The following is a 23,418-nucleotide window of genomic DNA, read 5'->3' on the forward strand; positions in this document are numbered from 1 at the left end:
ATGGGCTTGGGAAAGGTTAGAAAATGAGTAAAATAAATCTAAACAGAATGGCCCCTATCCGTGCATCAGCGTAGTTTCTAGGCCGAGCGCCTGGCGCAGTGGGCGTGGACCAGCGCACTTGATATCTTGGTGTTGGCGCTACACGCAGCCTAAAGCATTACAACCACGCCTTTTAAGCGTAAAATTATGCACCGTCATGCTCATTGGATAAGTGCAATAAACAAATCACACGCTTGCCTTTTAAGCTCCAATTCCAGTGGTCCAGTAAAACCAGACAAACCCAAGCGCTCTGCCCCCCCCCCCTCCCTTCATCCCGTCTGTCTGTCTCCATATATAGGCTATTATTCCATTATGCTTCTCAAACCAATCTAACTGCAGTTTAAATACTGCAAGCATGTAAATATGCTACACTATAGCAAGATCAAAGTGAAAAGAATGTTCTAAAGGCATCAGCTAGAAAAATATAGCCTATATGATGAGATTAATTAGATTGGTGAAAGTTTGTCCAGAAAGATATCGTTTTCTCTCCCCTGCTAGGATGGTAGGATATGCACATAAATATAGCCTACATTATGTAAAGTCATTGCATAAATGTGTTTTTATTGTAAAACTAAAATGTGAAGTAGAGCAAATTTATTGGAGCAGACATCACAGTAGGTACATGACAGTAGAAGCGCGTTACGCTGTCACTTATCTAAATCACGTTAAATCGACAAGGAATATATATAGGCCCAGGATGACATATAGGTTTCACATAGGGTGGTGTTTTCATTTCAATGTTTTATTTGGTCCAATATTGCTATGTTCTACAATTGCAGGTTGTGTTACCATTACACATTATTTAGATCGACCTTTATATCTATTTCGGCTCATTTGGTTGCTATTTAGTAGCGAAATGGAGTACCCCATTGCATGCTGGGACATTCACAGGCACTGAACTTACAACTGCTTTTTCCTATGGGATGTGTGTTGTGTCTGTCTGAGCGAGGGAGTCAGAGAGAGAGAGTTGTATTGTGCCTGTCAGACTGAGGAGAGAGGGAGAGAGTGACACAGAGAAGGGTGACAGAGGAGAGCCAGAGGAGAGCCAGAGGGGAGCGCTCCGCGCAACTGGCGCACTGAATAGGCCTGGTTAGCTAAGCGCTAAATTTACGCCAGGTGGGAAGATATCATTAGGCCGGTATTTAAGGCCGACACGCCCATTCTCGCCCATTCTGGGACTGCGCCACGCCCATTTGGCCTAAAGCGCATTTGGCAGCGTAAAGCCATATTGATATCTTCCCGAGGCAGGGGCAAGGCACGTTTTTTTGCGTTTAAGGCCTGTTTTAGCGCCGAAGGCCTGTGGGAGAATAGGGCCCATCGTATCTATGGAATTTTATTTGGAAGAACAAAAAAAAGAAAAATGTAACAACTGGAAGGTGTGGTTTGTATGCTGAAACAATAATTATGAAGTTGAGAAAAAAAAGAAACTATGGGGGCCAGATCTGGCCCGCGGGCGAATCTCTGACTGGCTCGAAACCAAACATGGCTGCTCCCGGGTTGCCACTACAGCAGACTTCCTGCAACAACGCAACTCTCACGAGACTTGAGCGAGACCCACAAGACTTGATCAAGCAGAAGGGATATATCTGTAATGATCTAATGGAACAATCTGAGGCTGTCTGTGTTAAAAACAAACTCATTTAGTCAATGTATGTGCATAGGCTGCCGAGGCAGGAGGAGGAGGGGCATGTGTGCAAAGCAGCTGCACTGAAACAATCTTGGTCAATACACCACCAATTAAATTGTGTCTTGCTCACATTAGTTACAGACACAAAAAGTTATGAAAATATGGTCCAGGTTGAAAAATACCAAGATTTTCCTTGAAGGCTCTGTTGCCCTGGTAACAAGTCTGGCTAAAGTGATAACTGGCTTTGTGAAACAGAAATCCTGGACTTAAGCCAATTTGTCAAAAAATGACTGAGTTAGAAGCAAAGTGAAACACGACCTGATATGGTTATTTGGTCATTTATTGAGTTTGATCATTCATTTTCTCAGCAGTTTGATGATGTCATCATCCTGAGTCAGTAGGATGTGGATGTCTGACATCACAGACTGTGGTGTAGATGGACTTTTTATCTCAGTAGTTGAATGTGGTGCTTTGTTTTCATGAATCAAACTAAATACACACTTACATTTCCTCAGGCCTGGTTTCAGCCACTGCTCTCCATCATGGTCCACCCTGGAGGAATAACCAAAGTCAGACCAGCAGATTATCTTTGATGATGGAAACATGGACATTTAATATCCTTCAATATGAAGGAGTTCCACTCATGTCCTCTATTAAACATTAAACATGATTCCTCATCTTCTCAGTGTGACAGAGAAAATGTGTGTAACTCTCAGCCTTCTATCAGACGTTGGCTCTCCATACCTGAGAGAGTTCAGTCTCCAGTGTGGATCCTCCAGTCCAGCAGAGAGCAGCTCTCCTGATGCTCCTGGATGATTGTAGCTCAGGTCCAGCTCTCTCAGATGGGAGGGGTTGGAGCTCAAAGCTGAGGCCAGAGAAGCACAGCCTTCCTCTGTGAGCAGACATCCTGACAACCTGCACACGCGCGCACACACGCACACAAACACACACAGCAAATAATTTTCTTCATTAGTAGTTTGTAGTGTTGGGTGATAAAACTTGATAATTATCGGTTAAATTTTTCCTTTTTTTCCAAATAAAGGAGAAGTCGGGGGGAGGGGCACAATAAAATGGGAAGCTCGGACCCTCCACGTGGGTCCGGGGGCATGCTCCCCCGGAAGTTTTTTTTTCTCCTTTCCTCTTTTTTTTTTTACATCTTAAATTAAAATGCATCAATTTAATTGATGCACTTTGAGAGCAAAATTAAGAGGTTAGATATTTGTAGAACTACACACATAATACATGCCTTTTGTAATCCCCGTTTTTATGACCCTTCAAGATCTTCTTACCTTCATGTATTCATACTTGGCGTTTACCTTTTAAGATGAAAGACAGTCAATTAATCAAACTCTTAACATAAAGAACATTTATTTATTCTCCTCCATCTCTCCCTTCAACCCCATCTCTCTAATAGAGTACTGCAGGAATGAGTCCGGAAATCATCGATGCTAACACTCCTGGTTCTTCACTGTTTTCGCCTATGGGATTTTTGAATGGGTTTTTGGCGCGATGCTTCTAATAAAGTCTCTGGGCAACGCAAGCGTAATCAAACGCGAACCAGTGTTCAGTAGGATAATCTTCACACATGAGGACCACTTTCATGAGTTTTTAAGCTTTTACGTGCAGTTAAAAGGGCGGCTAGCTAGCAAACGGCTAAATGAGTCTACACTGTTGAGTCGACGGGGATATTATACGTCAATAACGTCATCGCTTCAAAGGACGAACACGGAAATTATCTTTCCCTCACCCGGTTCAGCCCGGGGTAATCAATGCACAGCAGCGCACACATCAACAACAGTCCAGGTTGAGTGGTGACGTGACGGGGAAGCCTATGCGACACTGTGTGTAGTTCTGGATTAGCTTAGCACGAGCTTTTTACTTCTAGGGCTCGCATTTACGCTTCAAAACTCATGAAAGTGGTCCTCATGTGTGAAGATTATCCGGCTGAACAATGGTTCGCGTTTGATTAAGCTTGCGTTGCCCAGAGACCTTATTTGAAGCATCGCAGCAAAAACCCATTCAAAAATTCCATAGGCAGAAACAGTGAAGAACCAGGAAGTCTGGGACTTCCGTGTTCCGACTACAAAAATACGTCATCCCTGGGGCTGTCTATATGGATAAACTGTTCCCACCTCTTTCATTACTTTAATGTGTTCATCTGTCCTCTGTCCTGGATTGATATTAAGTTGCTGCTCTTAGTTGCTCTTTGCTCAGTCTTGGATTTCACCATTTTGACTTGAGATACCAAGAAAATATTGTAGCGATCCAGTTAATCCAGGTAATTAGGTGTAATGTGGTGTTTCCGTGTGCAGCAAGGAACTGATGTGTGGGAGTGTTACCGGGGGGGAAGACTATGCTTGGGGAAGACTTCCTGTGAGACAAAGCATGCGTGGAGGGGAAGAAGAAGAAGCAGCTAGCTAGCTATGGGCGTAGCAACCGCCAAAGAGTTGTAAGATAATAACGGTGAATAAAGAACCCTGTACCAACTACAAGTCTCCAGTTCCTGAGCGAATTAGCGATACGCTACACTGGTGTCAGCAAGTGAAGCGGTAACACCTCTGAGTCGGCCGCGAGGGGAGATAGTGAGGAGGAACGGCGGAGAAAGTTGGACTCGAGCGAAAAAATAAGTGGGAGAGAGAAGAGGCTGTAGCCTCGGGGTTCGCAAGGACAAATGCTGCGGAGGAGGACTACATGTGGATGGAGGAGGGCCGTGGGCGGAGGGAGAATGAAGCCGAACAGGGACCCGTGCGTGGAGCAGCGGGAGCCGGGGAAGATCCTGTGCAGCTGGCGCCAGTGAGGAGCGGCGGGCGGGGCCCTATCAAGACGCAGAAGTACGACGGTAAACAGAGGCGTTGGGAGGCATTGCAGGCCCAATTCGAACTGATAGCGGAGAGTGAGGGCTGGACAAAGCAAGAGAAAGGAACAAAGCTAGCTACGTGCCTGGTGGATGATGCGCGGGCATGCTTGCTACTGCTAAGCCCAGGGGAAAGAGGTGTCTATGGAGCACTGGTGGGGGCCCTACAGAGGAGATTCGGCCAGTGTGAGCTGCCGACTATACAACGCGCCAAACTGTGTAACAGGCACCGACAGCCTGGCGAGTCACTGCGTGTTTTGGCTAATGACATTGAGACTCTATCAAGGAGGGCATATACGGACATGTTGCCAGAAACGCAGAGTGAACTTGCCAGGGATCAGTTTGTTCGAGCTTTGACCCCGTGTTGGCTGCGCAAGCAGACCCAGCTGGCACGCCCAAGGACGCTGCAGGAGGCGCTGGAGCTGGCATCAGAGAGAGAGATTGTGGGGGCGGAGGCCACGGAGGATGGCACGATGGAGGCCGCCCCGTGGTGAGAATGGCAGTCTCGAGACCGCCACGGGAAGAGCCGGCATGGAAGAGTGCGTTGGCGGAGCAAAGCAGCATGGTGCGGGAGCTATCTGAGTCGGTGCGCCAGTTAAAAGAACAACTGCTCCGAAGCGCGACCCTGCAGCCCGCCCCACGAGACAATACCTGGCCCAGGGGGCCCGGGGCCATGCGCTGCTGGACCTGTGGACGCCCCGGACATCGGGCCAGAGGGAAACGGCACGGTCCCCGTCTAGAAGGGGCGAGACGGGTCCCCGATGTCATATTCCTCGTAGCCACGTCATCGCGGGAGGGAGCCCATCGACATCGACGGGGAGGTGGGGCTCCGCCTTCCCCCGAAGTAGACGACATCGCCGGAGCTGTCACCATGCAGAACGGGCCGCGCACGATGAACGGCTGCCATGTTCCAATCTACCTGCAGGGGAGGTACTGTGTCGCCCTGGTGGACACGGGGTGTACGGCAATGCTGGTGAACTACAACATGATGCCAGAGGGAGCGCTTCTGGAGCAGCCAGCGGACCAGCTGCTGAGGACAGTATCCGGTGAGTTGATGCCGATGAGGGGAAGGGGGTCCGTGATGATAACTGTGGGGGGACAGACAGTGAACTTTCCGGTATGGGTAGTAGAGTGGCGGGGGCCTGTATCTTGGGGGAGGACTACTTGACGCTAAACCAATGCACAGTAGACCTGGGAAAGAGGACACTCACGTTCGCAGGGGGGCCAGTAGTCCAGATGGGCCACCCTCCCACCGCTCCAGGGGAGCAACCAAACGTCAACAGCACCACTGTGTACCGCGTCACGGTTGAGCACAGGCCCCACGCGGAGCAGCAAAAGAGACTGTGTTGGACATGTGGGAAACCGGGGCACTTAGCGAGAGGGTGTCGCAGCGGTCCCGGGGAACAGACCAGGTACGCGGACAACGACATGGACAGCAGGGAGCCTGCTGGGCGCTAGTAGCTGCAGTGCCTTTGGCCTGGAAGAAAAAGGTGGAGGGTGCAGGAAGAAAACTTTGTGTGTAAGCCAAGAATTGTCTTTGGCTTAAAAGTCAAAAGATAAATTCTTATATGTATAATATTTTCTTGACGGCATATGATTTGAATGATAAGCCAGAGATATTTGAATCATACTGGGAGGGTATTTTTGATATTGCGCACTGCCATGGAGACAGGTATACAATCTAACCTATAGTTATATTATAGAGACAAAGTCACAGTTCTTTCAATTTAAAAAAAATATACAAAATACTGCCAACAAGAAAAATGCTTTTTATTTCGGGTTTGGAAAAGGATCAAAAGTGTCTCTTTTGTAATTCTGAAATTGAAGATATGTTGCATTTATTTTGGTTATGCCCTCATGTGGTGACTTTTTGGTCGACTATTAAGAAGATGGCTAGCTTCCAATTAAATTGTGCTAACCATCTGCCCTCAAACAATTATACTTGGTGAATTAAGAAATTGCTCTGTTATGTCAAACAAAACTGGTGATATTATTGGGTAAGATATTTATTTTTGAATTGAAGGGAAAAGAACAAGTAAGTAAAACTTTATTTATATAGCACCCTTCTCAACACGAATGTACAGAGTGCTTAACAAAGTTAAAGCAACAGTTACAAAATATAAACACAATATATATAAAACAGGGGACATAAAAACAGAGGAATAAAACAGACTTATGGTACATAAATCAACAGATCAAAATTACATAAAATCAGGACAAATCAAAAGCCTGTCTAAAAAGGAGAGTTTTTAATTGTCCTTTAAAAATCTCCACTGAGGCGGAGGCTCTCAGGCCCTGGGGAAGAGCATTCCAGAGCCTAGGGGCCACAGCCGCAAAAGCACGGTCCCCCCTTAGTAGTCAGCCTGGTTTGAGGCACTCCCAAGAGGCCTAGTTCAGAGGACCTCAGGGCCCGGTTTGGCGTGTAAGGGTGAAAAAGATCAACTATGTATGCGGGGGCTTGGCCATGGACAGCTCTAAAAGTGAAAACCAGAATTTTAAAATGGATTCTAAGATGGACCGGGAGCCAATGTAGGGCAGAAAGGATCAGAGTAATATGGGATATTTTTTGGGACCGGGTGAGTAGTCTGGCTGCAGCATTTTGGACCTGTTGTAGCCGGTTTATTGATGTATTATTGAGGCAGCAATTGACTCTCCCTTGTTTTCTTTCTTTTCTAAAGCATTACTTTTTGTTAGAAGGCATTATTGCAAATAGACAGAGAACAATGAAAGATTATGATAAGAAATGGAACAGATTAAGGCCAACCTTAGTGTGATAATAATGATCATCACAATTTTTTTTTGTTCATTTAATGTTTGTATGTGTATATGTATATATTTTGTCTGTCCTGTTATTTTTAATGGTGTCCTGTTTTAATTGGTGGATTGTATTGTTTGTATTATTGAAATAATAATAATAAAATAATGATTTTAGGCTAGCATAGTATATTGTGATAAAAACTATCACCTGATATGCAAATTAGAATTGTGATAACATTTTCATCCATATCACCCAAGACTATTGTTTGATTGTTTACGATTGATGAGCCAAGTATCGCGTTCATTTTTTCATTTTAGTTCTTGACTCAAGAAGAGTTCATTTGTAAAAAACATATAAATGTCATTCTTAAAATGAAACCTGTTTGATACTCCCTGGAGTGCACATAAAATATGATTTAGATGATTTATGTGAAGATGATTCAGTGAAAATGTTTTAATTACCTCTTGATTCATAATAGAAATATACAAAAAATAAAATAATTATATAAATACATAAATATCGGATTACTATAATGAGGTGAGGGGTGCCACACGGCCCACCTGCATACGAGAGCATGTGAACCAGCGAGGCACAGTAGAAATTAACGCTGCCAGTTCAGCTAGAAAGGAGCGCGTGAAGCCCACAATATTTATAGTGTATTAAAAAAAGGATAAAAAACAAATGAAGATATCTGTTTTTGCAGGTGAACTTTTCTATTTCAACAAGAGACAGTGAGGTGAGAAAATAATGACATGTTCTCTCAGAGAAGAATGTTGGGTTTTGTGGTGTATGAAGAATATGGTATTGTTCGTAATGACACAAGATGGTATCAGGGACTCCATTTCCCATGAGACTCAGCTTCAGGTAGAGTCACGCCTCTACGAGTTTCCTCTTCCTCCTCAGACAGAACTAGCTAGGACTGCACATGTACTGTATGAAGAGCATGTCAATAAACCAGAGTCTAATATAAAGCATACGTCTGTCTCCGGCTTTCCTGCTTATTTCATGATGTCCACGCAAGGACATAACAACTGGCGATGAGGTGTGGATTCGTGTACCACAATATATATATTTTTTAAGCGGAGAGATGATTCAGACCGGGGAAAAGAGGCTACACTAACAACAACTAGCTAACGGAAGCTAGCAGCGGAGTCGTCAAAACATGGCATTTTTCAGCAGTGAGTCAGGCTTGTGTTTCAATGAGGCTAACGAAAGTTTCAACACATACGTGGAACGTTTTGCACAGTTTATAGAAGCCAACAGAATTGAAGATGAAAAACAACGGGCTGTTTTCCTATCCGTGGTGGGTGCAAAGACTTTCTCGTTACTGGCTGACTTGGTAGCACCGAAGAAGCCGTCTGAAACCCCATTAGGGGAGATCTTAAAAGCATTGAGTGACTTTTATGTGCCCAAGAAGAATGTCCTAAGTGAACGTTATAGTTTCCGTGCACGCAAGCAACAAAGTGGAGAGTCTCTAGCAGAATATGTAGCTGCGCTAAGAGGGCTGTCAGCCACGTGCGAGTTTGGCGCAACGCTAGAAGTACGGTAGAACTATGGGATCAGCTAATGTATGGTATTAGTAGCCAGGAGCTACGCACTAATCTGTTAAGTGCTGCGTATGGAGAACAGTTGAAGTAGGCGAAAATGAGGGACATTGTGAATAATTTCGAGTGCACAACCACAAGTTTGAGAATGTTCCAGCAGACGTCACTGAGAACATACAGCGTGAGTGGATATAAACCTGCAGGTGCGCGTGGGACCGGCGACAAGGCACCAGGCAAGAAGAAGGGTCCGTTCGGGAGAGAGACTCCGTGCTACAGATGCCTGGGCGAGGGACATCCGGCGGCATCATGCAAGTACAAAGACTTCCAGTGCAGAGCATGCAACAAGTAAGGACACCTCGAGCGACCGTGCAGGAATGCGACAGGGAGGGAGACCGCCAGCTGGGACGGCGGCTACAGCAGACCGCGGGCGTTCAAGAAAGGCAATGCGACAGAGAGAGAGACCCGCTATGTGGCGGGAGAACCAGCCAATGGGGGACTAAGTGCAACAGAGTCAAGCCACCAGTCAGAGCTGGATGAAGAGACTGAACGGTACCCAGAGGTGCCGGGACAGCCTCCAGGACAGACTGAACTGTACCCGGACTACATAGAAGATCTACCCATCAACACACACCGTCGGCCTGCACCTACAATCACTCCAGGGACTGAGAAAGACTTTGGACTGTTTGTAGTAAGACGTGACAGTGAGTATGTGAAGACATACATGCAGGGGCGGACTGGGATCATAATTCAGGCTGGGCATTAGATACCAAGCAGGCCAGGCCGATACGGGCCGACGCGCATGCCGTAATTTTTTTGCCGTTTGAAGCCCAATTTGTGCCGTTTGAAGCCCGATTTGGGTCGTTTGAAGCCAGATTTGGGCCGTTTGAAGCCCAATTTGGGCCGTTTGAAGCCCAATTTGGGTCGTTTTAAGCCAGATTTGGGCCGTTTGAAGCCCAATTTGGGCCGTTTGAAGCCCAATTTGGGCCGAGTCCAATTTTACAATGAGATGCACCCACTTTAACCCTGAAGTGTAATTATTACTTCAGACTAACTAATAAAGTAATAAAACCACTAGTAAACCAGTAGGCAGCGCCTGGCCTGCTGTTCAGTGAGTGACCTGACTGCGGGCACCAAAAAAATATATATATATTTTTTTTCTTTTTTTTGCAGGCTAGGCCAGGCCAGGCCAGGCCAGGCCAGGCCACCGGGCATTTGCCAGACGTGCCCAATTATGCAGTCCGCGCCTGCATAATGGTAAAATGCAATGGTGTCAAAATTAAGATGGAAGTAGATACAGGGACAGCCATGAGTATAATCTCAGGGAAACTGTACAAACAGAGATTTGGTAAATGTAAATTGTAGCCTTGTGAGATTAACTCTCTTCAGAGCCAATTCCACTGTTGGGACAATTCCAAGTGAGAGTACAGTGTGGGAATCAAACAGAAAAGCTGACATTGTTAGTGACAGAGGAAAAAGGTCCAGCACTGATGGGTAGGAAATGGATTAGGTACTTACGTCTAGACTGGTCTAGAGTGAATTATGTACCAATAAGACATCCACTGAATGAGATGTATGAGAAAAATACCCCAAGGTGTTTGATGACAACAGAGGGGTTATCTCAGGGGTGAAAGCAAAAATTCAAGTGGTTAAAGGTGCAATCCCCAAATTTTGCAAAGCTAGATCTGTACCGTATGCTTTGAGTGCAGCGGTTGAGCAGCAGCTCACAAAGCTAGAAGAGGACGGAGTGTTGACACCAGTTGAGTACAGCGAGTGGGCGGCGCCCATCGTCTGCATCTCAAAAACCAATGGAGAAGTGAGGATGTGTGCGGATTATATAGGTCTCCGTAAACCCATGGTTAGAGATAGACAAATACCCCCTACCGAAGACACAAGACTTGTTTGCTAAATTAGCAGGTGGCAAGTACTTTACCAAGTTAGACCTAACACAAGCCTACCAACAGGTTGAGTTAGATGAGGAATCTAAGCATACCTATATCATATCTAACCTTTCCATAAATACGCAAAAATGTATCTACCGATGTACCACGTTGCCATATGGAGTGCACCGGCATTTTTTTTTTTTTTTTTTTACCTATATTTATACAGGGAGGGCTCTTGAGAGCGGGCTCTCATTTACAAGGGCGCCCTGGTACAACAAAACACATAGAGGAAAAACAAAGTTGCAGACAGACAAGACAAGATTAAAGGATGGCTTTCCCGTGGGGAATATGAATATATATTAAATCTCACGCCCCTAAGGTTGTCGAATCCGTTGAAATTTTTGAAATTGCTTCTTCACAGCCAAAGATATCAACAGAAATCCACTCTGTGTGGGGGGGGGGGGCTGGTGGGGGGGAGGTGCGGGTGCGGGGACTCGAAATCCTACATTTCCCACAATGCACTGGGCTCGCGTGGCCTTCGTTTCCATGCCCACCCCTCAGGCATTTGGCTGATATCAAACTCCAGTAGGTGGCGGTAATGCACATATATGTTTGCCAACCGCCATAAAACTCAAAGAAGAAGAAGAAGAAGGCTTCGACAATAATACATTATGAGAAGAAGAAAAAATCGAAAATAAAATTGCCTCCAAATTGCACCAAATTTAAACCGAAGTATATATGTCGGGAGATGTCTTCATAAAAAAAATGTCATGCATTTTAAGGCATTTTCGTAGGAGTTACGCGCATCTGATGTTGTAACTATTTGATGTAAAAATGTGTAAAAACGGGTACATTGCTCAGCGTTGATTGTGTTACTTCAACGCACCTACTACTAGATGTAAAATTTGACGAGCTTTCCAATGCCGCCAGTCCCGTGTCTGTTAGTGCTTCCATTCCCGAGATATGGTCTCTTTGCAAGGAGCTATGGAAAGCTAACCTAGCTACAGCAGGCTAGGTGGTGGAAAAATATGGCTGCCTTTTGTTTTTGTTCAAGACCTCTGAAGGGGCGTGGAGGACCTCTAGAGGCGGGACCATGGCAGCACAGGCCCACAAGTAGTGTAGTTCATAGATGCTCGACTTCCGCAAGGCTGGACTTGTCGCTCTGACGCGTTTTGCGTCAGAGCGACAGGAAATAATGTGAGAGATGCTTGATATCTCTGGCTGTAAACAACCAATTTCAAACATTTCAACGGATTCGAAAACCTTAGGGGCGTGAGATTTAATATATATTCATATTCCCCACGGAAAAGCTGTCCTTTAAGTACTGTACTGTACTTAAGTACAACTAAAACATGCGCACTCCTCGCGCTTGGTGCTCTCGATGTGCGCTTTGAAGGACTCTAGGGGGATGAAGAGTTCCAGTTTTAAAATATCCTGGAGTCTGTTCCATTTATTAGGGGCAAAGAAGGAAAATGCCGTCTTTCCGAGTTCAGTCCTAGCACGTGTAATGAGCAGTCTTATATGAGACTGTGAGCAGGTATGATGACTTGCGTTGTTATGAGTAAGGATTGATGACAGATAAAGGGGAAGCTTTCCAATTAGTGCTTTGTAAATAAATAAAAGGTAGTGTTGCTCTCTTCGAGCCGTCAGGGAGGGCCAGCCCACTTTTTCATACAGTGGTGTGTACATAAGCCATCACCTGTTATAAAGTGGAGGGCGCTGTGATACACTGCATCCAATGGCTTCAAGGTGGTGGATGAGGCATGCATATACAATACATCTCCATAATCAAAAACAGACATTATTAATGAATGAACAAGTGATTTTCTCGTATGACACGAAAAGCAAGAGTTATTCCTATATAGATAACCAATTTTTCTCCGTAGCTTTTTTGTGAGATGATCAATGTACATGGAAAGAGAGTTTAGTGTCCAGCCAAATGCCTATGTATTTATAGGAATCAACATACTGTATTTGTTCACCCTGAAGCGATTGGATGCAAAGACTGTTTTCAATGACAGGGGATTTAGTGAACAGCATCCACTTAGTTTTTTTTTTAGTTTAGAACTAATTTGAGGTCAAACAGAGACCTTTGTAATGCATCAAATATAGTCTGCAATCTAGCAGCGGCCTGAGCAGGAGTGGTCCTGAAGCAGTACAAGATTGTATCATCTGCATAGTAATGGACGTTACTGTGCTCGAAGGGTAAGGAGATATTATTTATGTACAGGGTAAATAGGATTGGGCCGGAGATCGATCCCTGGGGAACGCCCCTGTTGATAGCTGCAAAATTGGATCTGAAGTTGTCTGCAATAACAGCCTGTTTTCTCCCAGACAGGTATTTGGTGAACCATCTGACAGAGAGGTCATCCAGACCGAAGGAAGACAATTTATTTAACAGGACGCCGTGATCTACGGTATCGAAGGCTTTTGATAGGTCTACAAAGACAGCTGCACAATGCTGTCGAGAGTCTATTTTATTCAGTATGTTATTGAGGATGAGAGATGTGGCAGTGACGGTACTATGGTCGGGTCTGAAACCTTATTGATGGGGATGGAGAATGTTGTGTGCATCTAGGAAGGCCCGCAATTGTTTGTTCGCCAGGGATTCCATGACCTTGGCTAAACAACATAACTTGGAGATAGATCGATAATTATTTAAATTGCTTGGGTCGCCTCCTTTAAACAGGGGGGTGACTTGAGCTGATTTCCAAATGGCAGGAATTTCACCGGAAGTAAAAGTAAAATTAAGAAGATGGGCAAGCGGGGCAGCAGGGAGGTGCAGTAAGGCGCAGGAGGAATGGGGCGATGTCGTCCTCGCCCTTAGATTTCTTGATGTTTAGTAGCAGGAGCGAATTACGGACTTCAAAATAATTTACAGGTCTAAATGAGAAATTATCGATACGAGTGGGGGAAATTGGAGTATTTTTGAATGTCGGAGTGTGATTACAACCAGTGGGGTCGGATAGTCTATCAAATAAATGACTTGCAGAAACAAAATGTTTGTTAAATACCTCACACATCTGTGCTTTATCTGTGATTGTATTGTTCTCACAGACAATCTGTGGAGGGAGAGCGGAGGTAGGCATGCTTTTTAATGACTTTACCGTTTTCCAAGAGCTAGCTGAAATTCCCTGGGCATTTGTGAAAGACGCCAAATAATGGTCAGATTTTGCTTTTCTAATTACAGTAATACATTTATTTTGCGTCCTTCGGAAGTGCAACCAGTCAGCAGGATTACCCGTAGATCTCGCTGTAGCCCAAGCAGAGTCTCTGAGACGCAAGGCTGTTGATACTACTACGTCTGAAAACCAGGGACTAGAGCGATGTTTTATTCTGAAGTTTTTATAGGGGGCATGCTTATCAGTGACAGAATTAAGAATCTGAGTGAAATAATTTGAAGCTAACTCAGGATCGGGAATTAAAGATAATCTGTTTAGATCAGAGTTAAACAGATCATGTAGAAAGCCCTGTTCAACAAAATCTTTAAAGTTTTGCTTTCTAATAACAAGCCCTTTCGATTTAAGAGGCTTGGTCAATCTGACACAGGCTATCGGGCAGTGATCACTAATGCCTTGGGCGAAAACTCCACTCTGGGGATATTTGAGCGGTCTGTTGGTTAGGATAATGTCAATCAGAGAAGATTTTGCGGGATGTTTTATGTTTGGTCTAGTGGGGTAACGAATAAGCTGAGACAAATTCAACTCCAAACATAGTTGTTTTAGATTAGAGGAGGTCTCTGAGAGCCAATCTAAATTAAAATCACCCAGAACTAACAATTCGGATGCAGCATAATTTGATAAAATCTTCCTAAGATCTTCGAGAGCTGACTTTGGAGCTGAAGGCGGGCGATACACACCTGTGACAATAATGTGAGCATCACCTCCTACACAAATATCCAGAGCAACACACTCAAAACATTTAGGAACAGAGATGGCTGAGATGACAAAAGTGGCTAAATGATCTTTGACAAATATCACCACCCCTCCGCCTTTCGCCTTCCTATCAATTCTATATATATTGAATCCATTGATGGCAACATCAGAATCGGACACTTTACCTGATAACCATGTTTCAGAAATAACCATAATGTCAGGGGCTGTATTATGTACAAGTACTGTACATTGATGAAATCCATTTTTGATAAGATACTCCTAGAGTTTAAATGAATGAATTTCAGACCACTGGCAGTCAGAAATTCCTGCAGCAAATTAAATCGTGTGAAACAGAAGGGTTCACATCTTGTGAGGGAACGTTATGAATATGAAGTAAAGGGATATTTAGCAGGTTAGAGTCTATAGCACCTCTAGGTCTCGAGGCGCGACGAAGGAGAGGCTCTTGCGAAGGGGTTAGGACTGAGATGTCATGTAGTTGGTGAGTGTCCATGTTGGCCATGTCTGTCAATGAAAGTCCTGACGATGGCCCGCAGGGGGAGCTAGCTGGAGCGACAGTGGTAGCAGCTACTCACGAGGAAGAGTGCCGTTTCCGGTAGGTGACCTGAGTTGTGTCCGCATCCAGCGTGTGGCGAGCAGATAGTCATTTACGCGTAGCAGATTGGTGGACACGGTAAAAAATGTTGGCAGATAAACACTGATTGCCCAGCCTGCTTGGGTGGCTGCCATCGTTACCGAAAAAGGACCGGCGATTCCAGAACAGATTGAAATGATCGATAAACGTTATGTCGCGGGAGTGGCATTCTGATTCCAGCCAGGTTTGGAAGCCAAGGATCCTGCTGAAACGCTCAACCCGTCTACCGAGGGGGGGGATGGGGCCGGAGATGAAAACACGTTTTCCACTAGCTGAGAGCGAGTCAAGAAGACTTTTGAAGCTGCGCTTAAGAAGCTCGGACTGCCGGTCTGAAGTATCGTTTGTGCCTATATGGACGATTACATTAGTGACATTTGGATACTTAGGTAGGAGGATATGGATCTGTTTTATAATGTCTGCTACTCTAGCACCAGGAAAGCAATGGGTCACGGCTGATTTTGTCCTGATGTGTATGATGATGGAGTCACTGATAATCAAGGAGGAGGGAGACGGGGTACTGCGGTCCTGAGAGGAACCCGCCACCCGAGACTCGGACCGTACGCTCGGCTGTGTGGGGGCTTTGCGTAGCCTGTTGGCGCGTTGGTCAGTCGGGTTAGCTTCCCGTGGAGAGACAGCCAACTTTGATCGGTGGCTGGAGGAATTAATAGAGCGGGCAAACAGATTCGCCGGGGGAGTGGACTGTCTAGAGATCAGTGCACTTTTATGGGACAGCGACGGCGAGGACGATGCAGGATTGAGGTTCACTATGAGTGGGGGAAAGTCCTGCATGTCGAGGATACTGAACTGATTTGAGAGCTGAAGTCCAATGGGGGGCGAGAGGGGGGGTGATGTATCCCCTCTCTTTGGGACCACACTCCAGGACTCCTGTCTGGGAGTGGAACAGTGCAACCTCGGGTTTCGAGTGAAAATGGGCTTTCCCGGTCTCTTTGGCTTAGCTCCTTGCTTAAACCAGAAGACATCGTTGGGGGTTCGGGCATCCGAGATGGTAGAGTCCAGCTGAGCAACAGCTGGGGCAGGATGACCGGTGATGGCAGCACCCAGAGAGACCACCATGGAGTCCAGTAACAGCTCTTCAGTCCGGAGCTGGTGGAGATCATGGATACGATCCTTCAGCTCAGCGATGGTTTGAGACAGCTGAAGGCAGTGATCACACCCGGGTGAAGAGGTGAGTGACATGTTGGAGCCAAACGATAGCTGAAACACAGAGAACAGCTACGGCAGCGACAGTGTAATTATGTGAATGTTGTTGATCCAGTTTCTGGCTTAGCAATTAGCTGGATGGTGTAGCTAAGCCGATGCAACGTAAACTTACACGCGATGACTCCACAACGGGAGCCCACAGCTGTGTCTTGGCTCAAGCAGGGATAGGGTCAGGTTTAGATCACCCAGGGAGTGAAACTTACTGATACGGGCCCAAAGACTGGGCCCGCTGAGTTGAATAAGGATTCGGCAAGGTTGGCAGTTGTCAGGCGGTCACACAAAAACACCCGATTTAATCCATAAAATCGTTGTCCAATGGTTGGATTTTTTACCAGATTAAAATACGCAGGTAAAACACAGATGATCTAAAAGGTGTGTCATAAAATAATGGCTAAAACTCGATTTTGTGAGGGAAGCATGGAGCGTTTTCACCGGTATATGAATACCGGCAATATTCCAACGTATTATGGACCAGGCATTACAAGGTCTGCCAAGTGTTTGTTATCTTGATGACATTTTGATCACAGGAGAAAATGAGAGCCGGCATTGGGAAAATGTGGAACGGGTCTTACAACGGCTGCGAGACAGAGGTATTAAGGTAAACAAAGAAAAAGGTGCTTTTGGTCGCTCAAATGTAAAATATTTGGGACACAAAATTGATGGGGAGGGGTTACACCCACTACTAGAGAAGGTAGAAGCAATAGCAAGTGCCCCCCAGCCAGAGAACGTGACACACTTAGAACGTTCCTATCTTTACTGACATACTACGGTAAATTTATAGAGGACTTATCATTAAACCTATAACAGTGCTATTGCAGAAAGATAGCCCATGGGATTGGTCTCTCAGTTGCCAAGCAGCTTTTGAGAATGCAAGAAGGCCGTTGTCATCCTCAACTGTCCTTACTCATTTTGATCCTCAGTTGCCTATCATATTAGCGTGTGATGCTAGTGCATATGCCTGGGTTAGGAGCAGTGATCTCACATGAAATGCCAGAGGGTAGCGAAAGGCCGATAGCATTGTGCACCCTAAGCAAGACTGAAATAAACTACTCCCAAATTGAAAAGGAGGCGCTAGGCATCATATTTGGTGTACAGAAATTTTGAGATTACCTGTGTGGAAGGAAATTCATATTGGTTGATCATAAGCCACTAGTAAAGATTCTAGGACCAAAGAGGGGGGTGCCAGCATTAGCCGCTGCTCGCCTGCAGATATGGGCATTTCTGCTTTCAGCCTATCAGTACGACATTGTTTACAAGCCGTCTTTAGAGCATGCAAACGCAGACTGTTTATCCAGGTTGCCCTTACAGGGGGAAGCACCACAGAGCAACCCCGAGTATAGAGTGTCATGGTTGGAAGCCATGCCGGTATCAGCCAAAGATGTGAGGAAAGAGACAGATGAGGACAGGATGCTTACCAAAGTTAGGCATTTCACACAAAATGGTTGTCCCTAATCATGTTTCAGATGAAGTGTTAAAACCATACTGGAACAGACGTGACAAACTCACAATAGAAGCAGATTGTGTGTGTTGGGGGTTATGTTGGAATTGATCCAAGTTTCCTTAAGGTCAAAGATCATCCTCATAAAAGTAGAAAGGGAAAATGTTTTGCAGACAGATCCCCTGTCCCCATTTGACATTTCTGCTGAGGTCGACACACAAAAGTGTCGACAGTTCAGTTATCTAAAGTAAGATAGACGTTTATTTCCATGCCTAGTGTGGTTAAGAGGTGTTGCGTCGTCTTGTCTCAGTGGAGACAGAGTTTTGCAAACTTGCAGAGTTGCACACTGATGCATAGACATCCTGCCAGGTGTTCAACTGAAGAGAGAGGCACAGGCTTCCTGTCGAGACTTCCTGTCCTCGCTCCTCTTCAGGGAAGGTGGAGTCGATAGACGGGGGGCCTTTACAAGAAGCGATGCATGGTTTAACCACAGGGTTTTTCCACTAGTTTAGTTATACGCCTGTGACGTATGAGATGCTGAATGTGTGTGCGCAGGATGTTCTGAGTGTGTGTGTGCATGTGTGTGCGCAGGATGTTCTGTGTGCATGTGTATGTATGTGCACGTACACAGTTTGAGCCACCTGTAAGCACACCCCCCAGGACGGTTGACGGGTGAAGATAAAGCATCCAATGAGAATAGCGAAATTGGCAATCTGCATAGCCACACATGGAGACTCCCCTATTAAGATCCAGCCTCTTTTTTGATTGTATATAACCCAATGCTTGATGAAATAAACTTTGCTTCTTCATTGGAGGAGACCTGAACTTCAGTCCAAGACTTGTTGTTGTTTGTTCTCTTTCACTTTTACTCTCCACCAGAATTAACGAACACGGGAAATTGAGTCATCTTTGATTGCAATCCTTTTTCCATCTATTTGATTGGTCAACTTTGCTAATTCCTAATAGTTACGTGTAGTAATACCTACAACACTGAGGCCTAAAATGTTAAAATAACTACATGGAGAGCATTTGGGCATTGTAAAGTAAAAAGCAGTGGCCAGGAGTCATTTTTGGTGGCCCAGCCTAGATAAGGATATTGAACAAATATTGAGTAGCTGCAATGAGTGCAAGGGAACACTCCCACAATCCAAGATGGCGGCAGCTGTGTTTTGTCCTGTGTCTCTGATGAGTATTTGTCTTTGAAATTTGGTTTTAATCAGGGATTTTAGCCTCTTGGGAATAAGTTTTATTGTTTTTAGAGTTTGTGCATTGACTACCGAGTAGTTTTTGGAACCTATACCCCTTTCCTCTGCACTTTTGGACAGCATCTGGTGAGAATTGCTGTACTCACTCTTCGAACTCACTGCAGCTTAGCTACCAGCTTAGCTACCAGCTTAGCTACCAGGCCACATCTAGATATCAGCACTGAGCATGCAGCCCATCTACCAAGCCTAGCCAAGGCCTCGGCTTTGAGCAACAACTTTTGCACTTTTGGACTTGCGGACTTTTGGAATTGTTTGTGCTGACCTACTGGATTCACTGCAGTAGCAGCCTAGCTACCAGCCCAGGCCTCAGCACTGAGGATCAGCCCATCTACCAGGCCAAGCCCAGGCCTCAGCACTGAGCACCAGCCCATCTACCAGGCCAGGCCCAGGCCTCAGCACTGAGCACCAGCCCATCTACCAGGCCAAGCCCAGGCCTCAGCACTGAGCACCAGCCCATCTACCAGGCCAAGCCCAGGCCTCAGCACTGAGCACCAGCCCATCTACCAGGCCAGGCCCAGGCCTCAGCACTGTGCACCAGCCCATCTACCAGGCCAGGCCCAGGCCTCAGCACTGAGCACCAGCCCATCTACCAGGCCAGGCCCAGGCCTCAGCACTGTGCACCAGCCCATCTACCAGGCCAGGCCCAGGCCTCTGCACTGAGCACCAGCCCATCTACCAGGCCAGGCCCAGGCCTCAGCACTGAGCACCAGCCCATCTACCAGGCCAGGCCTGGGAAGAATACTGCCCTGATTGCTCATCGATCACTTGCCAATACTTCATCATCGCAGCAGGCCCGTATAACCGGGCCTCTGCCGGTAAGTGATCGATCCTTCCCTGTCATCCATCTAGCATTAGCCTCTGCTGCTAATGCCAATAACAACAGAGCTACTGATTCCTGCTGCAAACACGACACGTGTACTGGCCACTGCTGTTTGTATCTCTCCACAGCTACCTCAATACCTCCACCGGACGCCTACTCGATCACTTGCCGAAGCCATATCAACGCAGCAGGCCCGGTCTTTCGGGCCTCTGCCGGTTTACAATTCCAACTCGGATCTCCCAGCCAAAAACACGCACACACACACACACACACACACACACACACACACACACATACACACACACACACACACCTAAAATATCACATACAAACACACAATGCCTTCACTTACCCCTCCTCCCTGTTGCTCGGACTGCCAACGTAAAGATGTCAAGATCTCCCTCCTGCAACAACGCATATCTGTCCTCCACCAGCTCAGAGATGAGGAAGACATCATGGATTCCTTGGTCAAAAGCATAGCCCCCCCCTCTTCTCCGCCTCTCGCCGAACTGGACTCAGACTCGGTGATCCAAATGGGTCCTGCCGGTACCAACAACATCTCAGCTGCTCTAGCTCTCACGGTGCTCGACCCACCCCCTCCCACCACTCGGCCTGTCCAATCCGAGTGGCGAGGCGAAAATCCCAGGGCTCTGGCAATCTCCACACCTGGTCAGAATATGCCGTGGACCCTAGCTAGCCACAGCAAACATGGAGGAAAACTTTTCCCTCGCCCCTCCCCCCCTGGGAATCTTCAGTTGTCCACCCAGAACAGGTTTTCGTCCCTAAAGGACGAGGACTCGCTGCCCCAGCCACCATCTCCCAATCTCCCCACTGCCCCTTCATCCCAATCACGCACTTCTCTCATACGCCCTGGTCACTTCATTTTCACCGCCTGCCCCACCGTCAGATCCCCGCCGCCACTCCTCTCCCCGGTCCCTTTGCGCTCCATAAACAAGCCTTCGCGCACCCTCGAGTTCGACTTCCCATCCGAATCCCCCCTCTCGCATCTCATACCCCAGCGCGGCCGTGGCTCTTCCACCGCGCCCCCTCCCCCCAGCCCCCCTCCGGTACATAAACTCGCTACCCTCCCCACTAGTCCTCATTCGTCTCCGACCTCCTTGCCTCCCCTCTTCCCCCCGACCGTCTTGGTAATAGGAGACTCCATAATAAAAAACATTCAGTTCGTAAACGCCACCAAGTATTGTTATCCCGGCGCAACAACTAACGACATCATTGATGAACTACCGTCCGTCCTGGCCTCACTCCCCCCTTCAATAAAAAATATAGTCCTCCACATTGGCACAAATGATGTTAACAGACAACAATCCGAAATAACAAAACAAAACTTCCTCGTCCTGTTTGACATCCTAGTCAAGTCTGGCAAATCCGTTTTTCTTTCTGGCCCTCTTCCCACTTTTCGTCGAGGCGACATGAGATTCAGCAGGCTGCTGGCTCTCCACACATGGCTCATGTCTGCCTGCGCGTCCCATCACTTCTCCTACGTCCATAATTTCACTTTGTTCTGGGAGCGCCCCTCCTTTTTTGCTCCAGACGGCCTTCACCTGAGCTCACTCGGAACAACAATGCTGGCGGCTAACCTCCACCGTGCCTCCGCCGTCCATTCCTCCACACTGCCCCGCACGTGACTGTCAGCCCCGCCCCCCTGCTCACCGGTCAATTCCGGTCAGTCTCTCCACTCTCCATTCCCTCCACAAAACTGGACTAGTGCCCCCTCATGGCCGCATGGACTCATTACCCCTTCTGATTCTCTCTCCCCTACTCAACTCCGCTCCCCCCCCCTCCCCCCCCCCCTTCACCTTTAGCCAACATCTACCTGAACACAAAAAAACTCCCCTGTCCTGCTCCCCCTCCCCCATTACTGCTCTACCTATTCCTACCCTGCTCCGCCCTCGCCCCCCTCCCACTTACCTTCACCCTGCCGTAATTATTTCTAAAAAAGGCATTAATATCAATAACCTCATATCCATTCCAGTTAGCTCCTCCCCCTCCCCCCCTCCACTCTGTAACAACCTTTTTAACATTGAGGGAGGTCTCTGGAACTGCCAGTCTGCTGTCAATAAACCGGAAATCATATCTGCCCACGCCCTTTCTCTGTCACTTCACTTTCTTGCACTCACTGAAACCTGGATCACCCCCGAAAATACCGCCACTCCTGCCGCCCTCTCATCTGCATTCTCCTTCTCCCATACCCCCAGACCCTCCGGACGCGGGGGTGGCACGGGCATCCTCATCTCCTCCAACTGGTCCTACTCTGTTTCACCTCTTTCCCACCTTTCTATTTCCTTCTTCGAATCCCACTCCGTCACTATTACCCTTCCCACCAAACTTATCATAATCATCATCTACCGCCCACCTGGACCCCTCGGCACATTCCTTGAAGATCTTCACACCCTTCTCTCCCTCTTTCCCGAAGACACCCCACTGACCCTCATGGGAGATTTTAACATCCCACACTCAACTCTTCTCTCTACCCCCTTTCTCAACTTCTTTTCATCTTTAGATCTGTCACTATCTACCTCCCCTCCCACCCATAAAGCCGGTAACCTCCTTGACCTCATCTTCACCCGTTCCTGCTGCATCTCCAACCTCTCAGTCACCCCTCTCCATGTTTCCGATCACTTCTTCATTTCCTTCTCCCTCCCAATCTCCCCTCCCACCTCTCACCCTCCCCCTTCTCTCCCCATTTCCTCCCGGCGCAACCTCAAATCTCTCTCACCCTCATCCCTATCCTCCGCCACCCTCTCCCTCCTCCCCCCCGCCAATCAATTCTCTCTCCTATCCCCTGATGAAGCCTCACTCACCCTCATATCCTCTCTCTCCTCTGCCCTTGACTCCCTCTGTCCACTCTCTACTAAACCTGCCCGCCCCTCTCCCCCTGCACCCTGGCTCACCGAACCTCTCCGCACCAACCGCTCCCGACTCCGCACCTCAGAAAGGACATGGAAAAAATCTCGCAACCCCAATGACCTCGCCGCTTATCACCTCTCCCTCTCCAACTTCACCTCCTCCATTTCTTCTGCCAAATCCTCCTTCTACATTTCCACCATTCAATCCTCTGCTTCTAATCCCCGCAAACTCTTCCAGACATTCACGTCCCTCCTCAATCCGCCTCCTCCGCCCCCTCCCTCTTCCCTTTCTGCCAACGATTTCTCCTCCTTCTTCATCAATAAGGTCGCTGCCATTAGCTCATCATTTCCCCCACCATCCCTCCTCACCCCTTCTCTCACCTCCTCTTCTTCACAACCTCCTGCCTCCATGTCATTCTTCTCTCCCCTCCCCTCTGATGATCTCCTCAAAATCATTCTTTCAGCCCGTGCCACCTCCTGCCCCCTAGATCCTATCCCCTCACCCCTCCTTCAGTCCATCTCCCCTGACATTGCTCCCTATCTTACCTCCCTCATCAACTCCTCCCTCTCCTCTGGTA

The 23,418-nt window shown here is 47.1% G+C and overlaps 1 protein-coding gene across 1 annotated transcript in view; it reads right to left on the reverse strand.

Annotated features, from left to right (window-relative positions):
• LOC310800779 (uncharacterized protein) overlaps positions 1–23,418 on the reverse strand; it is a gene marked incomplete at both ends in the record, with an annotated part of 100,083 nt that overhangs the window by 19,405 nt on the left and 57,260 nt on the right. The window contains one exon of the mRNA XM_083664703.1: positions 2,437–2,581. Within this exon, the coding sequence (XP_083520829.1) occupies positions 2,437–2,581 (145 nt within the window). The remainder of the gene's footprint in view (positions 1–2,436; positions 2,582–23,418) is intronic.

Source organism: Poromitra crassiceps (genome assembly GCF_964638095.1).
Source record: "Poromitra crassiceps genome assembly, contig: HAP1_SCAFFOLD_69, whole genome shotgun sequence".
NCBI classification, from domain to species: domain Eukaryota; kingdom Metazoa; phylum Chordata; class Actinopteri; order Beryciformes; family Melamphaidae; genus Poromitra; species Poromitra crassiceps.